The following is an 18,197-nucleotide window of genomic DNA, read 5'->3' on the forward strand; positions in this document are numbered from 1 at the left end:
GAGGAGTAGGCCAGTGCACACCAAAAACCGCTAGTGGATCCGCAAACGCTAGTGGTTTTTGAAGCCGTTTTTCACAGCAATTCTAGGCATGTTTAGAGAGATTTTCTCTGTTTGGTAACTACTCACTGGAGACGCAGTGAAAGTACCCCTGACCACGCTCCTATTGACTTCTGTCAGCCGGGGGGGGGGGGGGGGGGGGAGGGGGGGCACAGAATGCTGCATATATTGCTTCTGCCAGCACTCGCTCTGCAGGAATGAACGGAATGAACGTCATAGATCCTGGCTTCCTTGCGATGAAGACTCGAAGCATGTCCCTCTCGGCTGACAAAAGTCAATAGGATGTGAGTAGGGGGAGGAGCCAGAGCCTTAACAAGAACAAACTCCATTGGCGCAGTGGCACGGCCATTTCTAGTTTTGACCGACCAGAACTCACAGTGGCCAGACTTCGGGTTCTGGGCGTAGCATATATAAATAATGTCTAGGCCAAGATGGCCATACATCATACAATCTTGATTGTACAATATATCTTGTTCAATCTTTTTCACATCTATATAGTACAAGGTGCAAGACATAAAATATCAAAAGCAGGGAAAGGGGAGACGGGTAAAGGGAGGGCAATTGGCTGATTTAAAATATGCAGGGCACTTGATGCTGGATTAGTGGGGCTCAGCAAAGTAATACAATAATGAGATATCAATCAGGACAAATTCAATATAAACAATAATGTGAACCAGGAGCTGTAAACCTATTTGTAAATGACCTGTGCAAAATGCAAATCATATGCATGACCAGCAGCTATGAGGGTGGCTGATGCAGTCTGGAGCTGGAGCTCTCTCAGACTTAAGCCACGCCCCTGTCATGCCTCTGGCCATGCCCTCACCACGCCTCTAGTCACGCATACCATAAAAATTTCATAAGAAAAATATGTTGTTTTATAATTCAAACCACACTGGTCCTTTCTATCCTGGTTAATTTTTGTTTGTAGTAACTTTTTAAAATTAGTAATATATCAATTTAAAGGATGGGAATAAAGTTTAGAGTCAATCAAACACATGTTTAGTATAGAAATATATATATTTATATAGAAAGGGGGCCAAAGTCCTGAAAGAGGTACAAATGAGGGTGAAAGAGGGACAGAGGGACAGGGCTCCCAAAAAGTGGTTGTCCCACCGAAAAAGGGACAGTTGGGAGCTATGCCCTTTTCACCAGGTGGCTAAACTGTGTGCTCAGTGAGCAGTAACCTAGCAGAAGTTTTGAGAGTTTGACAAGTCTTTTCACTGACTAGCAACTGCTTGTGGAAAAGGGCAGTTACACATATAGGCCTCTTTTCAATGAGAAGTTGAACTGTGTGCTCAGCAAGCAGTTACCAGGCAGCAGTGAGCAGTTACCAGGCAGCAGTGAGCAGTTGCCTGGCAGCAGCGAGCAGTTGTGAGCGATTGAGAGGCATTTCACTGCCTATCAACTGCCCATCCTTTGAGGGACAGTTAGTGACAAGACAATATATATATATATACTGTACAGCGCTGCGTAATATGTCGGCGCTATATAAATACTAAATAATAATAATAATAATAATGGAAAAGCGGCCTTAGGTACGCTGCTTATCATGGCCACTGGACAGTACGGTGGTTTTCCCGCCATTTTTTGCCTATTATATACACTGGTTATATCTGCACAAGGAACCCTGTTTAGTTTATTTTACATTGATTCATTTGGGATATTTGATGTTAACCTTGCACCTGGTGTTATTATATTGGAATGCATATGATTTGTATTTTGCGCAGGTCACTTTACATATAGGTTCCTAGCTGCTGGTCATGCAAATGATTTGCATTTTGCACAGGTCTACAGCTGTTGGTTCACATTATTGTTTATATCGAATGTGCTATGCTAGACTTGCACCTGGTGTTATAATATTGTCATGCGTATGATTTGCATTTTGCACAGTTCACTTTACAAATAGGTTCATATCTGCTGGTCAAGTATATAATTTGCATTTTGCACAGGTCATTTTCAAATAGGTTAACAGCTGCTGGTTCACATTATTGTTTATATTGAATGTGAATGTGTCCTGATTGATATCTTATTATAAGGGCCCTTTCACTCCGGCTGCTGACAAGCGGTGAACTCACCGCCTGTCAGCTGCTCTCCTGCACCTGGTACTAGCGATGTACAGGCGGCCCCCTCACAGAGTAAGATCTGAGCGCTGCCGCACTGAGACTCGACATGTCGCTTTCCTCTGCCGTTACAACTGCTGCAATTCGGCTCAGCAAACGCGCAGATCAGCCGCCCATCTGAAAAGGGCCCTATATTACTTTGCTGAGCCCCACTAATCCAACACCAACCGCCCTGCATTGTTATATCAGCCCTTTGCACTCCCTTTCCCTCTCCCATCTCCTTTGGTTTTAATGTTTTGAGTCTTTCATATTGTTCAACAAAGATTATTTATACAATACTGCAGTCCCACCACAGCATACAATAAGTGAAAGGCGCACAGAGAAGCCAAAGAGGTACTTTTAAAACTTTCTCAGCCCACCGCTGTCACAGGAGGAGAAAATGCCAGGGAACCCCTGCAAAGACCTCAGAGAACCCTGCGGTTGAGAAAGCCTGCCCTAGACTGTGATAAGGACATCAGATTGTGAGTTCCTCTGTTGGCCAGTTAATGAGATGAGCTGTACCCTGTTACCTCCTTCAAATGTCAGGCCTGGGACCCACTAGCAGCACTTTTTTAAGCACTTGTGATTTGAAAAGCTCTTCCTACTGTAACGCTACGGGGGATTTTTTTTTAAATCTCATCCCTCAAGTGGGATCACACACATAGCATCATATTAGCAAGAACTTTTCAAATCACAAGCACTTAGAAAAGTGCTGCTAGTGGGTCCCAGGCCTCAGTGCTTAATCATTCTTCATGAGATCATTCTGTTTCTGGACTTCATTGGAAAATGTACTAATTTGTGAATTATTTTATATAATGACTTACACGCTACATAATAAAACAACATGGGGTATGTTCACTAAACTTTAATTACATGCTACACCTATGTTGCTACTAGTATAATGTGCTCTGTGTATGCGTGTTATACAGGTAACATAGGTGTTGTGTACATAATGTGAGTTACTCTGTGTAATGTGGGTTACAAGGTTATGTAAACTCTGTAAACTTTACATGTGCTGTGAGTGCACATAACATTTAATGAAGTTTAGTGAATATACCCCAATATCTGACTAAAAGGATACCTGAACTGAGTCAAAGCTACCTGAGCTAAGCACAGAGGTATGGTCATGCTGAATCTGCATACCTCTGTCTGTTGTCCGTTCCTCTCCTTGTTCTCCCTGGTCCCCAACAATCCATCCTTGAAAAATGTGATTTTTGGCTAAATCAAATTTTCAGGCTTGCTGTGATGTTCCCTCCTGTCACCCTTCCATTTGCTCCTCTTAAGTGATTAACCACTTTGCATCCAGGCCTTTTTCCCACTTATGGACCAGAGCAGTTTTGACAGACAGTTTAGCTATGTCCTTATTTAATCAGAAATAACTTTATCCCTATTAACGACACAGAAATAAAATATATACTGTATATTTTTTTTTCAAGACAAACTAGGCTTTCTTTCCATTGTATGCCATTTTTCCCCCTCTAATAATTTTGTTTTCTATGAATTTTAATGGGAAAACAAAGAAAAAAATAGAAAAAACATTTCTCAGTTTTACCAATTCCAGTTTAAAAATAAAAAGTGCTACAGTAGATAAAAAACACAAATTTTGTTTGGCTATTCTTACTGCTTATCACAAAACTTAGATTATGTTCCGGTCACAATTTATTGTGAATATATTTGATTCTGAAATAATGCTACAGAGTGTATTTTTCACTATGAAATGAGAAGTATTTTTAATAGTAAAAATCAATCTCATTAGCTCAGGAAACATATATTCCCATTCACCAATTAGTGCTGCATCAGACAGTGCCAGAAATGTGCACAGGAGCAAGCTCAATCCTGCACAGCACTGCTTCTGCTACAAGACGTATATCTACTGACTTGTGGCTTAGATGAAGTCACAGAGGACGTATATCTACTGACTTCTGGATAAAGTGGTTAAAGGAGTGGATGGGGTATGAGGAGGGAATGGAAGGGTGATAGGAGGGAACGTCACATGAAGCCTGTCTCTTTCTGTCTGAAAATTTCACTTTAGCCAAAAGTTTTTTTGTTTTTTTTTAAAGAAGTTGCAAGGTGATCAAAAATCCAGATGTAGCTTTACTTACCTGGTGCTTCTTCCAGCACCTAGAAGTAATTTGTGTCCCTCTCCACAGCTCCAGTCCTCTCCTGGGTCCCTCTGGCAGGCCTCTGAAAGATCAGTGACTTGGCCAGGTCACCATCTTCTACGCATGTGTGGAGGTGTGCGCCCACCCCGTGTGCGGACGCGCCCACACCACCGGGATCGTACTGCGTATGTGCAGTAGTACTGTGCTGACGCAATATACTCCTGATGATGCAGATGCATTCACTTGTGGGTGCTCGCAAGTGCATCTGCAGAAGACTCTGACCCAGAGGCTGTCAGCAGGATCCAGAAGAAGACCAGAGCTGCAGCGAGGGACATAAATGACTTCTAGGAGCTGGAAGAAGCCCTAGGTAAGTAAAGCTACATTTATTTTTCACATCGCAACTTCTTTAAAGTGGTCTGAAAGTCAGCTCTAAAAGATTCCTCACAGCTTGAAAGTTACTATCCCAGAATTTTTCTTTAGCAGATCACTGAAATGGTTAAACAAAGCACTTTGTCCTGCTATTCAGCTTCAAATCTGCATCCAAACTAGAGATAACAGTATTTTAATTGCATTCCAATGTTGATACATGTGTGTAAACACAGTGTAACAAGTGAAAAGGAGCTCTCTGTGAAGCTCAGAACAGCTAATTAGATGTTAATATATAATAAAAAGCAGTTTGAATAAAATGCTATGGCAGGTTTCAAGGCAAGATAAACTACACTTTGGAAACTTGTAATTTGTAGACAGACAATATTACTTATGCACAAAAGCAAATATGATAACTGTATGAGTAAAAAGTTGGAAAACACATTTTTATTGAATGTTATGTCGGAGTTTCAGACCACTTTAAGTAGTGATTATGGGACCTGGAGGAACAAGGAGAGGAATGGACAATACACAGATGTCTGTGGCTCCAGCATGAATATGCCTCTGTGCTTACCTTATTTTGGGTCAGGTTTAAGTAAATCCTGATGGAAAGCTTAAATTAACTATAATGTTTACAATTAAATCAGTTAATAGTAAGAAAACAGTAACATATTGCATTTTACAGAATGAACAAGGCAGCATTTGTTTTTACCTGATGCCTACACAGCTGATTTCTTACACTGAAACTGTATTTAGTGATGTTGATCAAAACCAGTGCATGCAGTGTTAATCAGTGCAGTATCAGTAGAGTGACAGCTGATCACAATATGATGTTGACCTTATTTAGCTTGGAGTAGTCAATGAGGTCAGGCCGATGTCTGTGGATGAGGGCACAGAGGCCAAGGCCATCTTTCCAGCTTTGTAACAATGTAAGAAAGAGAACACAGTTACATGGAAACTCAACGTGGAAATATTGGGAAACTGAGATTTCTACAGATCCATATAATAAAATGTTCTAGTCTCTAGAAGTAGGGATGGCAATGCCTAGGAGAACTCATGGAGAAACATGTGATCAGTATGATCAGCTGATAGATTTGTAAGGCTCTGGTTTGGTAGTCATGATCTTGGATTACCGTATATACTCGCATACAAGCCGAATTTTTGACCCCCAAAAAGGGGGCCAAAAGTTGGGGGGTCGGCTTGTATGCGAGTCGTGGGTGGTGGTCTGCGCCCCCCGCCCGCCCGCTCGCTCGCCTCCTCCCTCCCTCCGCGGCCGCCGCTGCTGCTAAATTACCTGCTTCAGCGGCCGCTTTCTAATCCGGGTTCCCCTCTTCATCCTGCGGACTCCGTAACTGTATCACAGCAGCGCGCCCGGCGCTGCTGCTGTGACGATGCAGGGGGCAGGAAAGAGCGGTTCCCCTGGTAACGGCGCATCGCCGTTGCCAGGGGAACCACTCTTTCCTGGCCCCTGCATCGTCACAGCAGCAGCGCCGGGTGCGCTGCTGTGATACACTTACGGAGTCCGCAGGATGAAGAGGGGAACCCGGATTAGGAAGCGGCCGCTGCCTAAAGCAGGTAATAGCAGCAGCAGCGGCCGCGGAGGGAGGGAGGGAGGGAGCGTGCAGGGCAGGGCCAGGGCCGGCCCTAGACTTTTTGCCGCCTGAGGCAAATTTTTAAAAAATTGCCACCGCCGCCCCTCCCCCCCCCTCGGGGGGGGGGGCACGCTCTGGGGGGCCGCCGAGCTGGAGGGGTAGCTGGCAGGACGGGGGTATTGGGCCAGCGGCGGGGAGGGGGGTCGGACTCCCCCCTCCCTCGCCTGGGTCCCCCGTCCTCCGCTCCCCTCCAGCCTAAATAGACGCAGCCGTATGTGTAAGAGGCACGGGCGGGGAGGACACTCACCTCTTCCCAGCATGCGCTCCACTGACATCACTTCCTGCAGCGTTGCAGGAAGTGATGTCAGTGGAGCGCACGCTGGAGCGAGGAAGAGGTGAGTGTCCTCCCCGCCCGTGCCTCTTACACATACGGCTGCGTCTATTTAGGCTGGAGGGGAGCGGAGGACGGGGGACCCAGGCGAGGGAGGGGGGGGTCCGACCCCCCTCCCTGCCGCTGGCCCAATACCCCCGTCCTGCCAGCTACCCCTCCAGCTCGGCGGGCCGGCTCCCCGCACCCACGGACGGGCGGGTGCCGCCCCTGGAAATTTGCCGCCTGAGGCAAAAGTTTCACCCCGCCTCATGAGCGGGCCGGCTGGGCACTATACTAGCTAAACTGGGGCACTATACTAGCTATACTGAGCACTATACTAGCTATACTGAGCACTATACTAGCTAAACTGGGGCACTATACTAGCTATACTGGGCACTATACTAGCTATACTGAGCACTATACTAGCTATACTGAGCACTTTACTAGCTATACTGAGCACTATACTAGCTAAACTGGGGCACTATACTAGCTATACTGAGCACTATACTAGCTAAACTGGGGCACTATACTAGCTAAACTGGGGCACTATACTAGCTATACTGAGCACTATACTAGCTATACTGAGCACTATACTAGCTAAACTGGGGCACTATACTAGCTATACTGAGCACTATACTAGCTAAACTGGGGCACTATACTAGCTATACTGAGCACTATACTAGCTATACTGAGCACTATACTAGCTAAACTGGGGCACTATACTAGCTATACTGAGCACTATACTAGCTAAACTGAGCACTATACTAGCTATACTGGGCACTATACTAGCTATACTGAGGCACTACCTACCCATACTGGGCACTTTACTAGCTATACTGGGACACACTAGGGGAATAAGGCGGCCAGCATTTCCTACCCCCGGCTTATATGGGGGTCAATCAATTTCCCCCGGCTTTTTCAGGTAAAAGTTGGGGGGTCGGCTTATATGTGGGTCGGCTTATATGCGAGTATATACGGTAAACCGGGAAGTCATCACAGCAAATCAGAGCCTAACAAATCTACCAGCTGATTAAACTGATCACATGCTTCTTCATGAGTTCACCTGAGAATTGCCATCCCTATCTAGTAGTGCTAGCACTACATGCTATTCATGGAACTTTGTCTTCGATGTATTGCAAGCATTCATGTTCATCACATGCCAAGATGTATTATCCATCACGAACTCACATGTAACCAGCTATGTGTTTTATCTACCACGTATATTTACTAGTCCCAATTCCTCATCTAATAGCCACTAGCTCCATGCTTGTACCCTTTGAAACAGAATGCTGATTAGCAGAATTGCACTTCAAAGAGTAACAACAACAGACACGTCAAACAACAATTACAATAGATAATCTTTTCATATCAGCTTACAAATAATAATAATAACAATAATAATGCGCTTATTGAATAATAACTGAGATTCTAATCTATCACTCTCAAACTTGAGAAAAATAAAAAGTGAGCGGATACCTGGTGTGGAAGTTCTGTATGTTGACGTTACGGTAGGGGGCGGTCTTCCGTTGGCACCATAAAAGCAGGCCCTCTTTAGCTGAGGTTTCTATCAGAAATAATAGCTGCAGATATTTAGTTTTTAGTTTCACAAGTACAAAACTTTTCTAGTGTGTGTATATAATATATATATATAATTTTAGTATAACTATAACTAAGTTAAACTAGTGACAGGTTTGCTTTCAAGTACACCTGAACTGAGAGGGATATGGTGGATGCCATATTTTTCTGCGTCTTATGGTGGGCATACACGGTGCGTTTCTTTCTTATCAATCGAGCCGCTGATGGGCTCGATTGATAATATCCGACAGGTTCGATCACGAATGGATCGATTCCACGCTCGATTCCCGCCCGCGGACAATGGCAGGGAATCGTGCGGAAGATAAGAGGCGCCAGCAAGGATGTGCGGTAATCGATTCGGGCGCACGAGCGGACGCGTGGGGATGCGGCGGGAGTCGATCCGGCGGCTAATCGAGCCACCGGATCGCACCGTGTATGCCCACCATTATATTCCAAAGACAGAGAGTCCCCAACTTACGATCGCCTTCTGATATGAACCGCTGACCCTCTGCAACATCAGGGACTCCCTGCCTTGTCTCCCTGTGTGGTCTGTCAGCCCCCCTGCATATCTCCTCCCCATGTGTAAAATCAATTAGTGGCAGCAATTCCAACAGCAAGCGCAGACCTCTCATCTCCAGCGCTGCTCCCTTATTGACAGCTTCTGCTGATTACATGATGAGCACAAGCTGTCACTAGGGGAGCCGTGCAGGAGAGGAGAGGTCTGCGCTCGCTGCTGGGATCGCTGTTGAGGTGAGCCATGCTGCTGCTAATTGATTTTACACATGGGGAGCGGAGGAGACATGCAGGAAGGAACACAGAGGGACAGGATGGGACACAGAGGGATACACAGGGGGACAGATGGGGACACAGTGGGATGGGATACACAGCGGTACAGGAGGGGACACAGCGGGACACACAGGACAACTGGAGGACCACACAGGGAAATAGAAGAGGGGATACAGGGGCAAAGGAGGACACAGAGGGACACACAGGAGGCCAGATGGGGACACGTGGTGGACAGAAGGGGACACAGGAGGACAAAGGAGGACAATGATTGGGGGGACACATCTACAGTAAATGCTCTTGGAACATGGACACACCAGGATTAGTATAAAGTATATATATTTTTTCATTGGCTTTTGCCCTCTAAACCTAGGTGTGTCTTATATTACCGAGCATCTTATAATATGAAAAATATGGTTTTTCCTTTTGCCTGGCAGTCCTGGTGATCTGTTTGGCTGCTAAGTGTTTTGACTCATACATCTCAAACCAACATGTGACTAATCCAGTCAGAATTCAGTCAGCAACACCTAATCACATGCTTGTGTAATGCTAGGTACACATGATGCAATATTTTGACAGATTTACTGTCAGATTGATTATTTCCAACATGTCTGATCTGATTTCCGATCGATTTTTCAAAGAAGTGAATGGAAAATCAATTGAAAAATCAATCGAAAATCAGATTGGACGTGTTGGAAATAATCGATCTTACAGTAAATCTGTCAGAAAATTACATTGTGTGTACCTAGCATAAAATCTATGCCTAAGAGTATTAGAGACAAAGGCAGCAGGACAGCCAAGCAATCTGCATTGTTTAAAAGGAAATAAGTCAGCATCTAAATATCGCTCTCAGTTCAGGTGTGCTATAAGACTGAGGTACAGATACCAATGATAAATGTATGTTCATAACATGAACTAGTTGTTGTGTTTCTTCCAAATCTAGCCAGCAATTTGGGATTAAACCCAAAAGACATAAACCTTACTTACCTTCCACAGATATGTCTTGAATAGCAAACCGAAGGATGATTGTCCAGATCATGCCTAGTGTCATTTTTACATTCCCATCCACGATTTCTAGAATAAAACCAAAGGCAGCAAGTATTTTATTTATTATATAAATGTGAGTAAAATTGTAGTCTTAACTTTTGAGATTACATAATTGAGGTATTTTTTTAATCTGTGCATTGCCTAAAATCTATTCATTTTTCTGTATTATTAAAAACACTGATCAAAATAAATAAATAAAGGGAATACTTAAACAACACAGTGTAACTCCAAGTCAATCGCACTTCTGTGAAATTAAACTGTTTGTAAATTATAGGCAGTTAGCAAGACATCCCCAATAAAGGAGTGGTTCTGCAGGTGGTGACCGCAGACCACTTCTCAGTTCCTATGCTTTCTGGCTGATGTTTTTGTCACTTTTGAATGCTGGTGGGGCTTTCACTCTAGTGGTAGCATGAGAAGGAGTCTACAAACCACACAAGTGGCTCAGGTAGTGCAGCTCATCCAGGATGGTACATCAATGCAAGCTGTGGCAAGAAGGTTTGCTATGTTTGTCAGCATAGTGTCCAGAGCATGGAGGCGCTACCAGGAGACAGGCCAGTACATCAGATGTGGAGGAGGCCATTGGAGGGAAACAACCCAGCAGCAGGAAACCTACCTATGCCTTTGTGCAAGGAGAAACAGGAGGGCACTGCAAGAGCCCTGCAAATAACCTCCAGCAGGCCACAAATGTGCATGTGTCTGCTCAGTCAAAACAGACTACATGAGGGTGGTATGAGGGCCCGACGTCCACAGGTGGGGGATTTGCACCAAGATTGGCAAATTCGTCGCTGGTGCCCTGTGCTCTTCACAGATGAAAGCCGGTTCACACTGAGCACATGTGACACATGTGGCAGAGTCTGAAGATGCCGTGGAGAACGTTCTGCTGTCTGCAACATCCTCCAACATAATCAGTTTGGCAGTGGGTCAGTAATGGTTTGGTGTGGCATTTCTTTGGGGAGCCACACAGCCCTCCATGTGCTCACCAGAGGAAGCCTGACTGCCATTTGGTACCGAGATGAAATCCTCAAACCCCTTGTGAGACCATATGCTGGTGCGGTTGGCCCTGGGTTCCTCCTAATGTAAGACAGTGTGTGTACTGTGTGTGTGTGTGTGTATGTTGTGTGCAGTGTGTGTACTGTGTGTGTGTGTGTGTGTGTGTGTGTGTGTGTGTGTGTGTGTGTGTGTACTGTGCTGTGCGTGTCTAAAGTGTGTGTGTGTGTGTACTGTGTATAGTGTGTATGTTGTGTGCAGTGTGTGTACTGTGTGTGTGTGTGTATGTTGTGTGCAGTGTGTGTACTGTGTGTGTGTGTGTGTATAGTGTGTGTACTGTGCTGTGCATGTCTAGTGTGTGTGTGTGTGTGTGTGTGTGTGTGTGTACTGTGTATAGTGTGTATGTTGTGTGCAGTGTGTGTACTGTGTGTGTGTGTGTATGTTGTGTGCAGTGTGTGTACTGTGTGTGTGTATGTGTGTGTGTGTATAGTGTGTGTACTGTGCTGTGCATGTCTAGTGTGTGTGTGTGTGTGTGTGTGTGTGTGTGTGTACTGTGTATAGTGTGTATGTTGTGTGCAGTGTGTGTACTGTGTGTGTGTGTGTGTGTGTGTGTGTACACTGTGTGTGTGTGTATAGTGTGTGTGTGTGTACTGTGTGTGGTGTGTGTGAGTGCATGCCGCAATAAGTATATTTTATGGTGAAACGCTCTGCTGCATAACAACTATTTTCTGGTGAACCCATGCCGCAATAAGTACATTTTCTGGTGAAACGCTGCTGCATTATGATTTTCGGGGGTCTTGGGGGTGGGGTTCACCACAGGAGTGGTGTTCACCATGAGGGGTGCGGGGTATGGGACTGGGGGCAATCACGGGGGGGGGGGGGGGGGGGTGCCACAGGATTTCTCGCCTGGAGTGACAAAATGGCTAGAGACGCCCCTGGTGGCTTGAGTGTGTCAGCAGTTCATGCAAGATGAAGGCATTGATTCTATGGACAATTGAGCACATCTGGGACATCATGTCTTGCTCCATCCACCAACAACCAGACTGCCCAGGAGTTTGTGGATGCTTAAAGGAGTTATCAGGCAAATTTGCTAAAATTAGCTCTACTCACCTGGGGCTTTCTCCAGCCCCTTGCAGCCGACTGTCCCACGCTGACCGCTCCACTCCCCGCCGATGCCCCAGTATTCAGGCTGACCGCGGGGTCGGCCTTACTGCGGCTGTGCAAAGCGCAGCTGTCAATCATGGCCACGTGGGCTGCTGCAAACTGCGCAGTCGCAGAACTGAGTGAATACCGAGCACGTGTCAGAATTGTAGCGGTTTTATTTATGCAGGAAAAAGCTGTCATAAGTGTATGGTTTAAAGAGGAACTCCAGTGAAAATAATTTAATAAAAAAAGTACTTCATTTTTACAATAATTATGTATAAATGATTTAGTCAGTGTTTGCTCATTGTAAAATCTTTCCTCTCCCAGATTCACATTCTGACATGTATTACATGGTGACATTGTTACTGTGGGCAAGTTATGTAGCTGTTTCTAGCTGCTCTGGCTGTTACAGACAGCTTTAAACAGCCATTTCCTGTCTGTGAACATTGTTACATTGTGTCAGTTTGCCCAGAGTACCGCGGTATTCAGAGCCTCTTGTGGGAGGGGTTTCAGCACAAAATTAGTCACACAGCGCCCCCTGATGGTCTGTTTGTGAAAATCATTCTATTTCTCATGTAAAAGGGGGTATCAGCTACTGATTGGGATAAAGTTCAATTCTTGGTTGGAGTTTCTCTTTAAGCTTTAATGTTCTATGCAAAATTTCATTGTAAAGTGAAAAGTTAGAGTACTTTATATTGCTCTGCAGTGGTGCTCAGCAGAGCTCGAATATTCGAGTAGCTCGAATATTCGAGCTCTTTTTCAGCTATTCGAGCTCGGTATTCGAGCTCCGAATAGCTGGAGCTATTCGAATGGGCTATTCGAGTGAACTCGAATAGCCCATTCACTATTCGCGCTATTCGAGCTAACAGCGCTATTCGAGCTCGAATACCGAGCTCGAATAGCGTCATAGCCCAGATTGATGTCCTTAGAGCCATTCAGAGGGCTCCCAGGCCCTCTGACGGCAGCCAATCACTGAGGGGGACCCTGGCCAGCCCCTACCCTATAAATAGCGGCCGCCATGTTCCGTTTCTCCGTCCTTGCCCGACTTTGCACAGAGAGAGATCTGCTCCTTTGTGCGTTGGCTTAGCAAGAGCTTTATTGTGGTCATTTACCTAGCGTTTTTGCTCACATACACCTCCTATATACACCTATATTGTTGTTAGTTAGATAGACATTGTATTTTAGTTAGTAGCTTTTGTGTTACATAGAGAGAGACTCAGACAGCTGCTGCAGGCTTACAGCTTTAGGCCTCAGGGCCTTGCCTGTGTGGGCAGCTGTTCTCTCCTGTCCTCTGTTTATTTCTCATCTATACCAGTATTTCTGCTGTCCTTTAGTACTGATTGATTGTATTTTGTATTGTAGTTATATACTGTAACTGTACTAGGACACTCACTCAGTCACTGTTCATAGGCTACTAGCTCCTGCGTGTGCGTGCACTCACTGTCTGTGTACTGTACACACACTCTATTTCCTTCTGAATAGTTATATACTGTAACTGTACTAGGACACTCACTGACTGTCACTGTTCATAGGCTAGCTCCTGCGTGTGCGTGCACTCACTGTATGTGTACTGTACACACACTCTATTTCCTTCTGAATAGTTATATACTGTAACTGTACTAGGACACTCACTCACTGACACTGTTCATAGGCTACTAGCTCCTGCGTGTGCGTGCACTCACTGTCTGTGTACTGTAGTGTACACACACTCTATTTCCTTCTGAATAGTTATATACTGTAACTGTACTAGGACACTCACTGTCACTGTTCATAGGCTACTAGCTCCTGCGTGTGCGTGCACTCACTGTCTGTGTACTGTAGTGTACACACACTCTATTTCCTTCTGAATAGTTATATACTGTAACTGTACTAGGACACTCACTGTCACTGTTCATAGGCTACTAGCTCCTGCGTGTGCGTGCACTCACTGTCTGTGTAGTGTACACACACTCTATTTCCTTCTGAATAGTTATATACTGTAACTGTACTAGGACACTCACTCACTGACACTGTTCATAGGCTACTAGCTCCTGCGTGTGCGTGCACTCACTGTCTGTGTACTGTACACACACTCTATTTCCTTCTAAATAGTTATATACTGTAACTGTACTAGGACACTCACTGTCACTGTTCATAGGCTACTAGCTCCTGCGTGTGCGTGCACTCACTGTCTGTGTACTGTACACACACTCTATTTCCTTCTGAATAGTTATATACTGTAACTGTACTAGGACACTCACTGTCACTGTTCATAGGCTACTAGCTCCTGCGTGTGCGTGCACTCACTGTCTGTGTAGTGTACACACACTCTATTTCCTTCTGAATAGTTATATACTGTAACTGTACTAGGACACTCACTCACTGACACTGTTCATAGGCTACTAGCTCCTGCGTGTGCGTGCACTCATTGTCTGTGTACTGTAGTGTACACACACTCTATTTCCTTCTGAATAGTTATATACTGTAACTGTACTAGGACACTCACTGTCACTGTTCATAGGCTACCAGCTCCTGCGTGTGCGTGCACTCACTGTCTGTGTACTGTACACACACTCTATTTCCTTCTGATTACTGATTGATTATTGTAATTTCTGGTTGTACTTACTGTTACTACTTACTGTACTAGTAGGGACACTCAGTCACTGTTCATAGGCTAGCTCCTGCGTGTGCGTGCACTCACTCACTGTCTGTGTACACACACTCTATTTCCTTGTGATTATTACTACTGATTATTGTAACTTCTAGTTGTACTTACTGACTCTGTTACTACTTACTTACTGTACTAGACACTCACTCAGTCACCTCGCCCACCAACCCACTCCATTAAAGTACCCCACTTTTCACCCGCCCTTTTAAAAAACGTTTGTGTTTACGCCCAAAACATCGAAGATGTCTGGAAGTGGCAGCCAGCGCGGTCTGGGCAAGGGGAAGGGCAGCAAGGGAATCAGGAGGAGAGGGAGCAGCATTGTGGCAAGCCGCGGGCGCGGCCGCGCCACCATGCACAGTTCCGCAGCAGCAGCGTCAGTGGCTAACATTCCTCCTATAGCCACTGGCCATGGACGCCTTGGGCGCCGCCCAGCAGGAGCATCTGCAACTCACGCTGCAGAGACACAGCAGCAGCAGCGTGTAGCACCTGCTCCGATTTTCCTCCAGCCGGGTCGGAAACGTCCCATTGAGGAAAAGGATGCAGACACTGTGGTGCAACTGATGATGGAGGATGAGCAGCCCGCCATCAGCTCTGCATCCGAGGCCTCCACCCTCACCACCACCAACACCACCCCTGTTCGCAGCAGCCGCCCAGCAGGGCCTGGGGAGGAGGCCAGTTCACCGTCAGTCGCCGACCTGTCACTCAGCACTCTTTTGACCCCAGGCATGATGAGTCAATTGTCTGCTGTTGTTGGCGATTTGGAGGAGGAGATGCTGATGGGCACTTTGGGGGATGAGGGATTGGACAGCAAGACTGTGGCGACAGTCAAGCAGCCCATCCATGCATCAGGAGAGGAGTTTGGGGGGTTATCATCCCAGCAGGACATGTTTCAGGAGGGGGAGGATGATGATGACACGGTGACAGACAGAGACTGGGTGCCACCAGCTCCAGGGGATGTCGTCATCAGCAGCTCTGAGGAGGAGGAGGAGGATGCGCTTGTGGGCCTTGCAAGGAGGCGCATCATTGCAAGCATTGGCAGCAGTAGGCAGGTCCCCCAGCCTGCTGGTGTCTCAGGCTCAGCAGCAGCAGCAGCAGCAGCATCTGCCAGTACCACCACCAGCCGCACCCAAGCCCCCCCCCCAACCACCACAGGGAGACAGGCAGCAGCGGTTCCATGCCGTAGGGGGTTGTTTTTGTCACCAATCTGGGGCTTTTTCACCATGCCCACAGTGTACAGCAAGTATGCCACTTGCAACCACTGTCAGCGGAAGTTGAGCAGAGGTGCAGACCCCTTAAAGTTCAGCACCAGCTCGCTCATCAACCACCTTGCTGCGAAACATTTCCACCAGCATGAGGAGTTCCAGAGGCTGAAGGCATCTGGTGCTGGCAGTGGCACCACACCCATCACTGCACAGCCTTCAGCAGCAGCAGCAGCAACAGCAGCAACAGCAGCCACCCGCCCTCCTGCTCCTCCAGCAGCACCAGCAGGAGTGCGGAAACGCACTGCTCCTCCCCCCTCTGCAACTCCTGCCGCCGACACTGAGGCCTGTTCTGGCAGCCAGTCCTCAGTGGCCTCCTCTGCTGTGTCTGCTGATTACCTTGCCAGCAAAAGGCCACGCCAGAGCCTTTTGAGCGAGTCCTTCCAGGGGGTGGTTAGGGCTCTGCCTCCCAGCAGCCGTCGCGTGCGGCAGCTGAACGGCTTGCTGGCACGGGCCATGTGCTCCCAACTCCTGCCGTACACGCTCATGCAGGAGGGGAGCGACATTCGTGCGCTGCTTGCTTGCGCAGCCCCAGACTGGCAGCTCCCCAGCAGACACTTCTTCGCCCGCAAGGCCATTCCTGCACTGCACCGCTTTGTGATGGCCAATGTGGAGTGAGGGCTGGAGCACGTGGTTGGTGAAAGGGTCCACGTCACCATGGACTCCTGGAGCAGCCGCTTCGGGACAGGCCGCTACCTGTCCTTCACTGTCCACTGGGTCAGCTTGGTGGAAGGGGGTGAGGATGGGAGAGCAGCAGCGGGCACAGCAGCAGCAGCAACACAGTGGGTGGTGCCACCCCGCAGGGTCGGGGGAACTGCAGCAGGTTCCTCCGATCCTCTGCCATCCTCCGGCACACCTGGCCAAACCCCCCGCCTCAGCAGCAGCGTGAAGGCCCGCCACTGCCAAGCGCTGCTGCACTTGGTCAGCCTTGGGAAGACCAAGCTGACGGCAACCCATGTGTTGGCCAAACTCCAGGAGCAGGAGAGGATTTGGCTGACCCCCAGAGGCCTCAGAGTCGGAGAGGTGGTGGCCGACAATGGGGCCAATCTGGTTGCCGCAATAGACAGGGGAAACCTGACCCACATCCCCTGTCTTGCCCACGTGCTGAACCTGGTGGTGCAGAAGTTCTTGCGCACCTACCAGGGGATGGGCGAACTGCTGGAAATGGCAAGGAACGTTGTGCGTCACTTCCGGCGCTCGGCTGCAGCCTGTGCGAGCCTGGAAGACGTGCAAAAGGAGCTGGAGCTGCCACGCCATCGGCTGATCCTTGACGTTCCGACTCGCTGGAACTCCACCCTGGCGATGTTGGAGCGTCTGGTTGAACAGAAGCACGCTGTCAACCAGTACCTTGCCCTGGCCACTGTTTCCGCCGCTCAGAGAAGGGACAAGACCAGCAACATCCTGTCCATCGTCCCCGATGATGACTGGAGGCACATGCAGCAGGTGTGCTTAGTGCTGGCTCCCTTTCTGCAGGCCACTAACATGGTGAGCAGGGACCATGCTATGGTCTGCGAGTGGGTGCCCCTGGTTTGTCTGCTGAACAGGGCCCTCGATGCTTTGCTGGAACAGGGAGCGGCAGCCTTGGACCAGCAGGAGCGGCAAGCAGCTGCACAGTCCACCTCTGAGGGGGAGGAGGAGGAGGACTTGGTGGAGGTCCCTGACCTTGCTGCTGATGAGGGGGATCAGCACAGCGCAGCTGAGTTGGTGCGGGGGTGGAGAGAGGATGAGGCGGCAGAGGAGGAGGATGAGGAGGACAGCACTGCCGTCGATGTGCCAGCAGACGTGGCCCGCCTCTTCCCAATGGCAGCGCACATGCTGACGTGCCTGCGCAGGGACCCCAGGGTGATCCAGATGAAGCAGAGGGAGGACATCTGGATCAGCATGATGTTGGACCCGCGCCTCAAGGGGAAGTTGAGCCAGTTCCTGCCGCCTGCAGGAGGAGACCCAGCGCAACAAATAAGGAGCTTGCAGCAGGCCCTTGTTGAGCGCTTGGAGGAAGCCTTCCCCCAGCCTTCCACCCCCACTGTCCAGCCAGCACAGAGGCAGCAGCAGGTGCCTGCATCCAGCAGCAAGCGCCCCACAGACCTGCTGTCTCTCAGCCACGAGCTCTACAGGACTGTAGAGGCTCCGGCAGCAGTGACTAGAGAGGAGGTGCATGCAGCAGCATCCT

At 47.9% G+C, this 18,197-nt stretch overlaps 1 protein-coding gene across 1 annotated transcript in view; it reads right to left on the minus strand.

Moving 5' to 3' along the window:
- ACTN2 (actinin alpha 2) overlaps positions 1–18,197 on the minus strand; it is a 108,250-nt gene that overhangs the window by 54,400 nt on the left and 35,653 nt on the right. Inside the window, exons 4-6 of the mRNA XM_068232256.1 lie at positions 9,932–10,018; positions 8,063–8,150; positions 5,463–5,541 (exon numbers count right to left, since the gene is read on the minus strand). Coding sequence (XP_068088357.1) covers positions 5,463–5,541; positions 8,063–8,150; positions 9,932–10,018 — 254 coding nt within the window. The remainder of the gene's footprint in view (positions 1–5,462; positions 5,542–8,062; positions 8,151–9,931; positions 10,019–18,197) is intronic.

The sequence above is a fragment of the Hyperolius riggenbachi genome, chromosome 4, assembly GCF_040937935.1.
Source record: "Hyperolius riggenbachi isolate aHypRig1 chromosome 4, aHypRig1.pri, whole genome shotgun sequence".
Classification (NCBI taxonomy): domain Eukaryota; kingdom Metazoa; phylum Chordata; class Amphibia; order Anura; family Hyperoliidae; genus Hyperolius; species Hyperolius riggenbachi.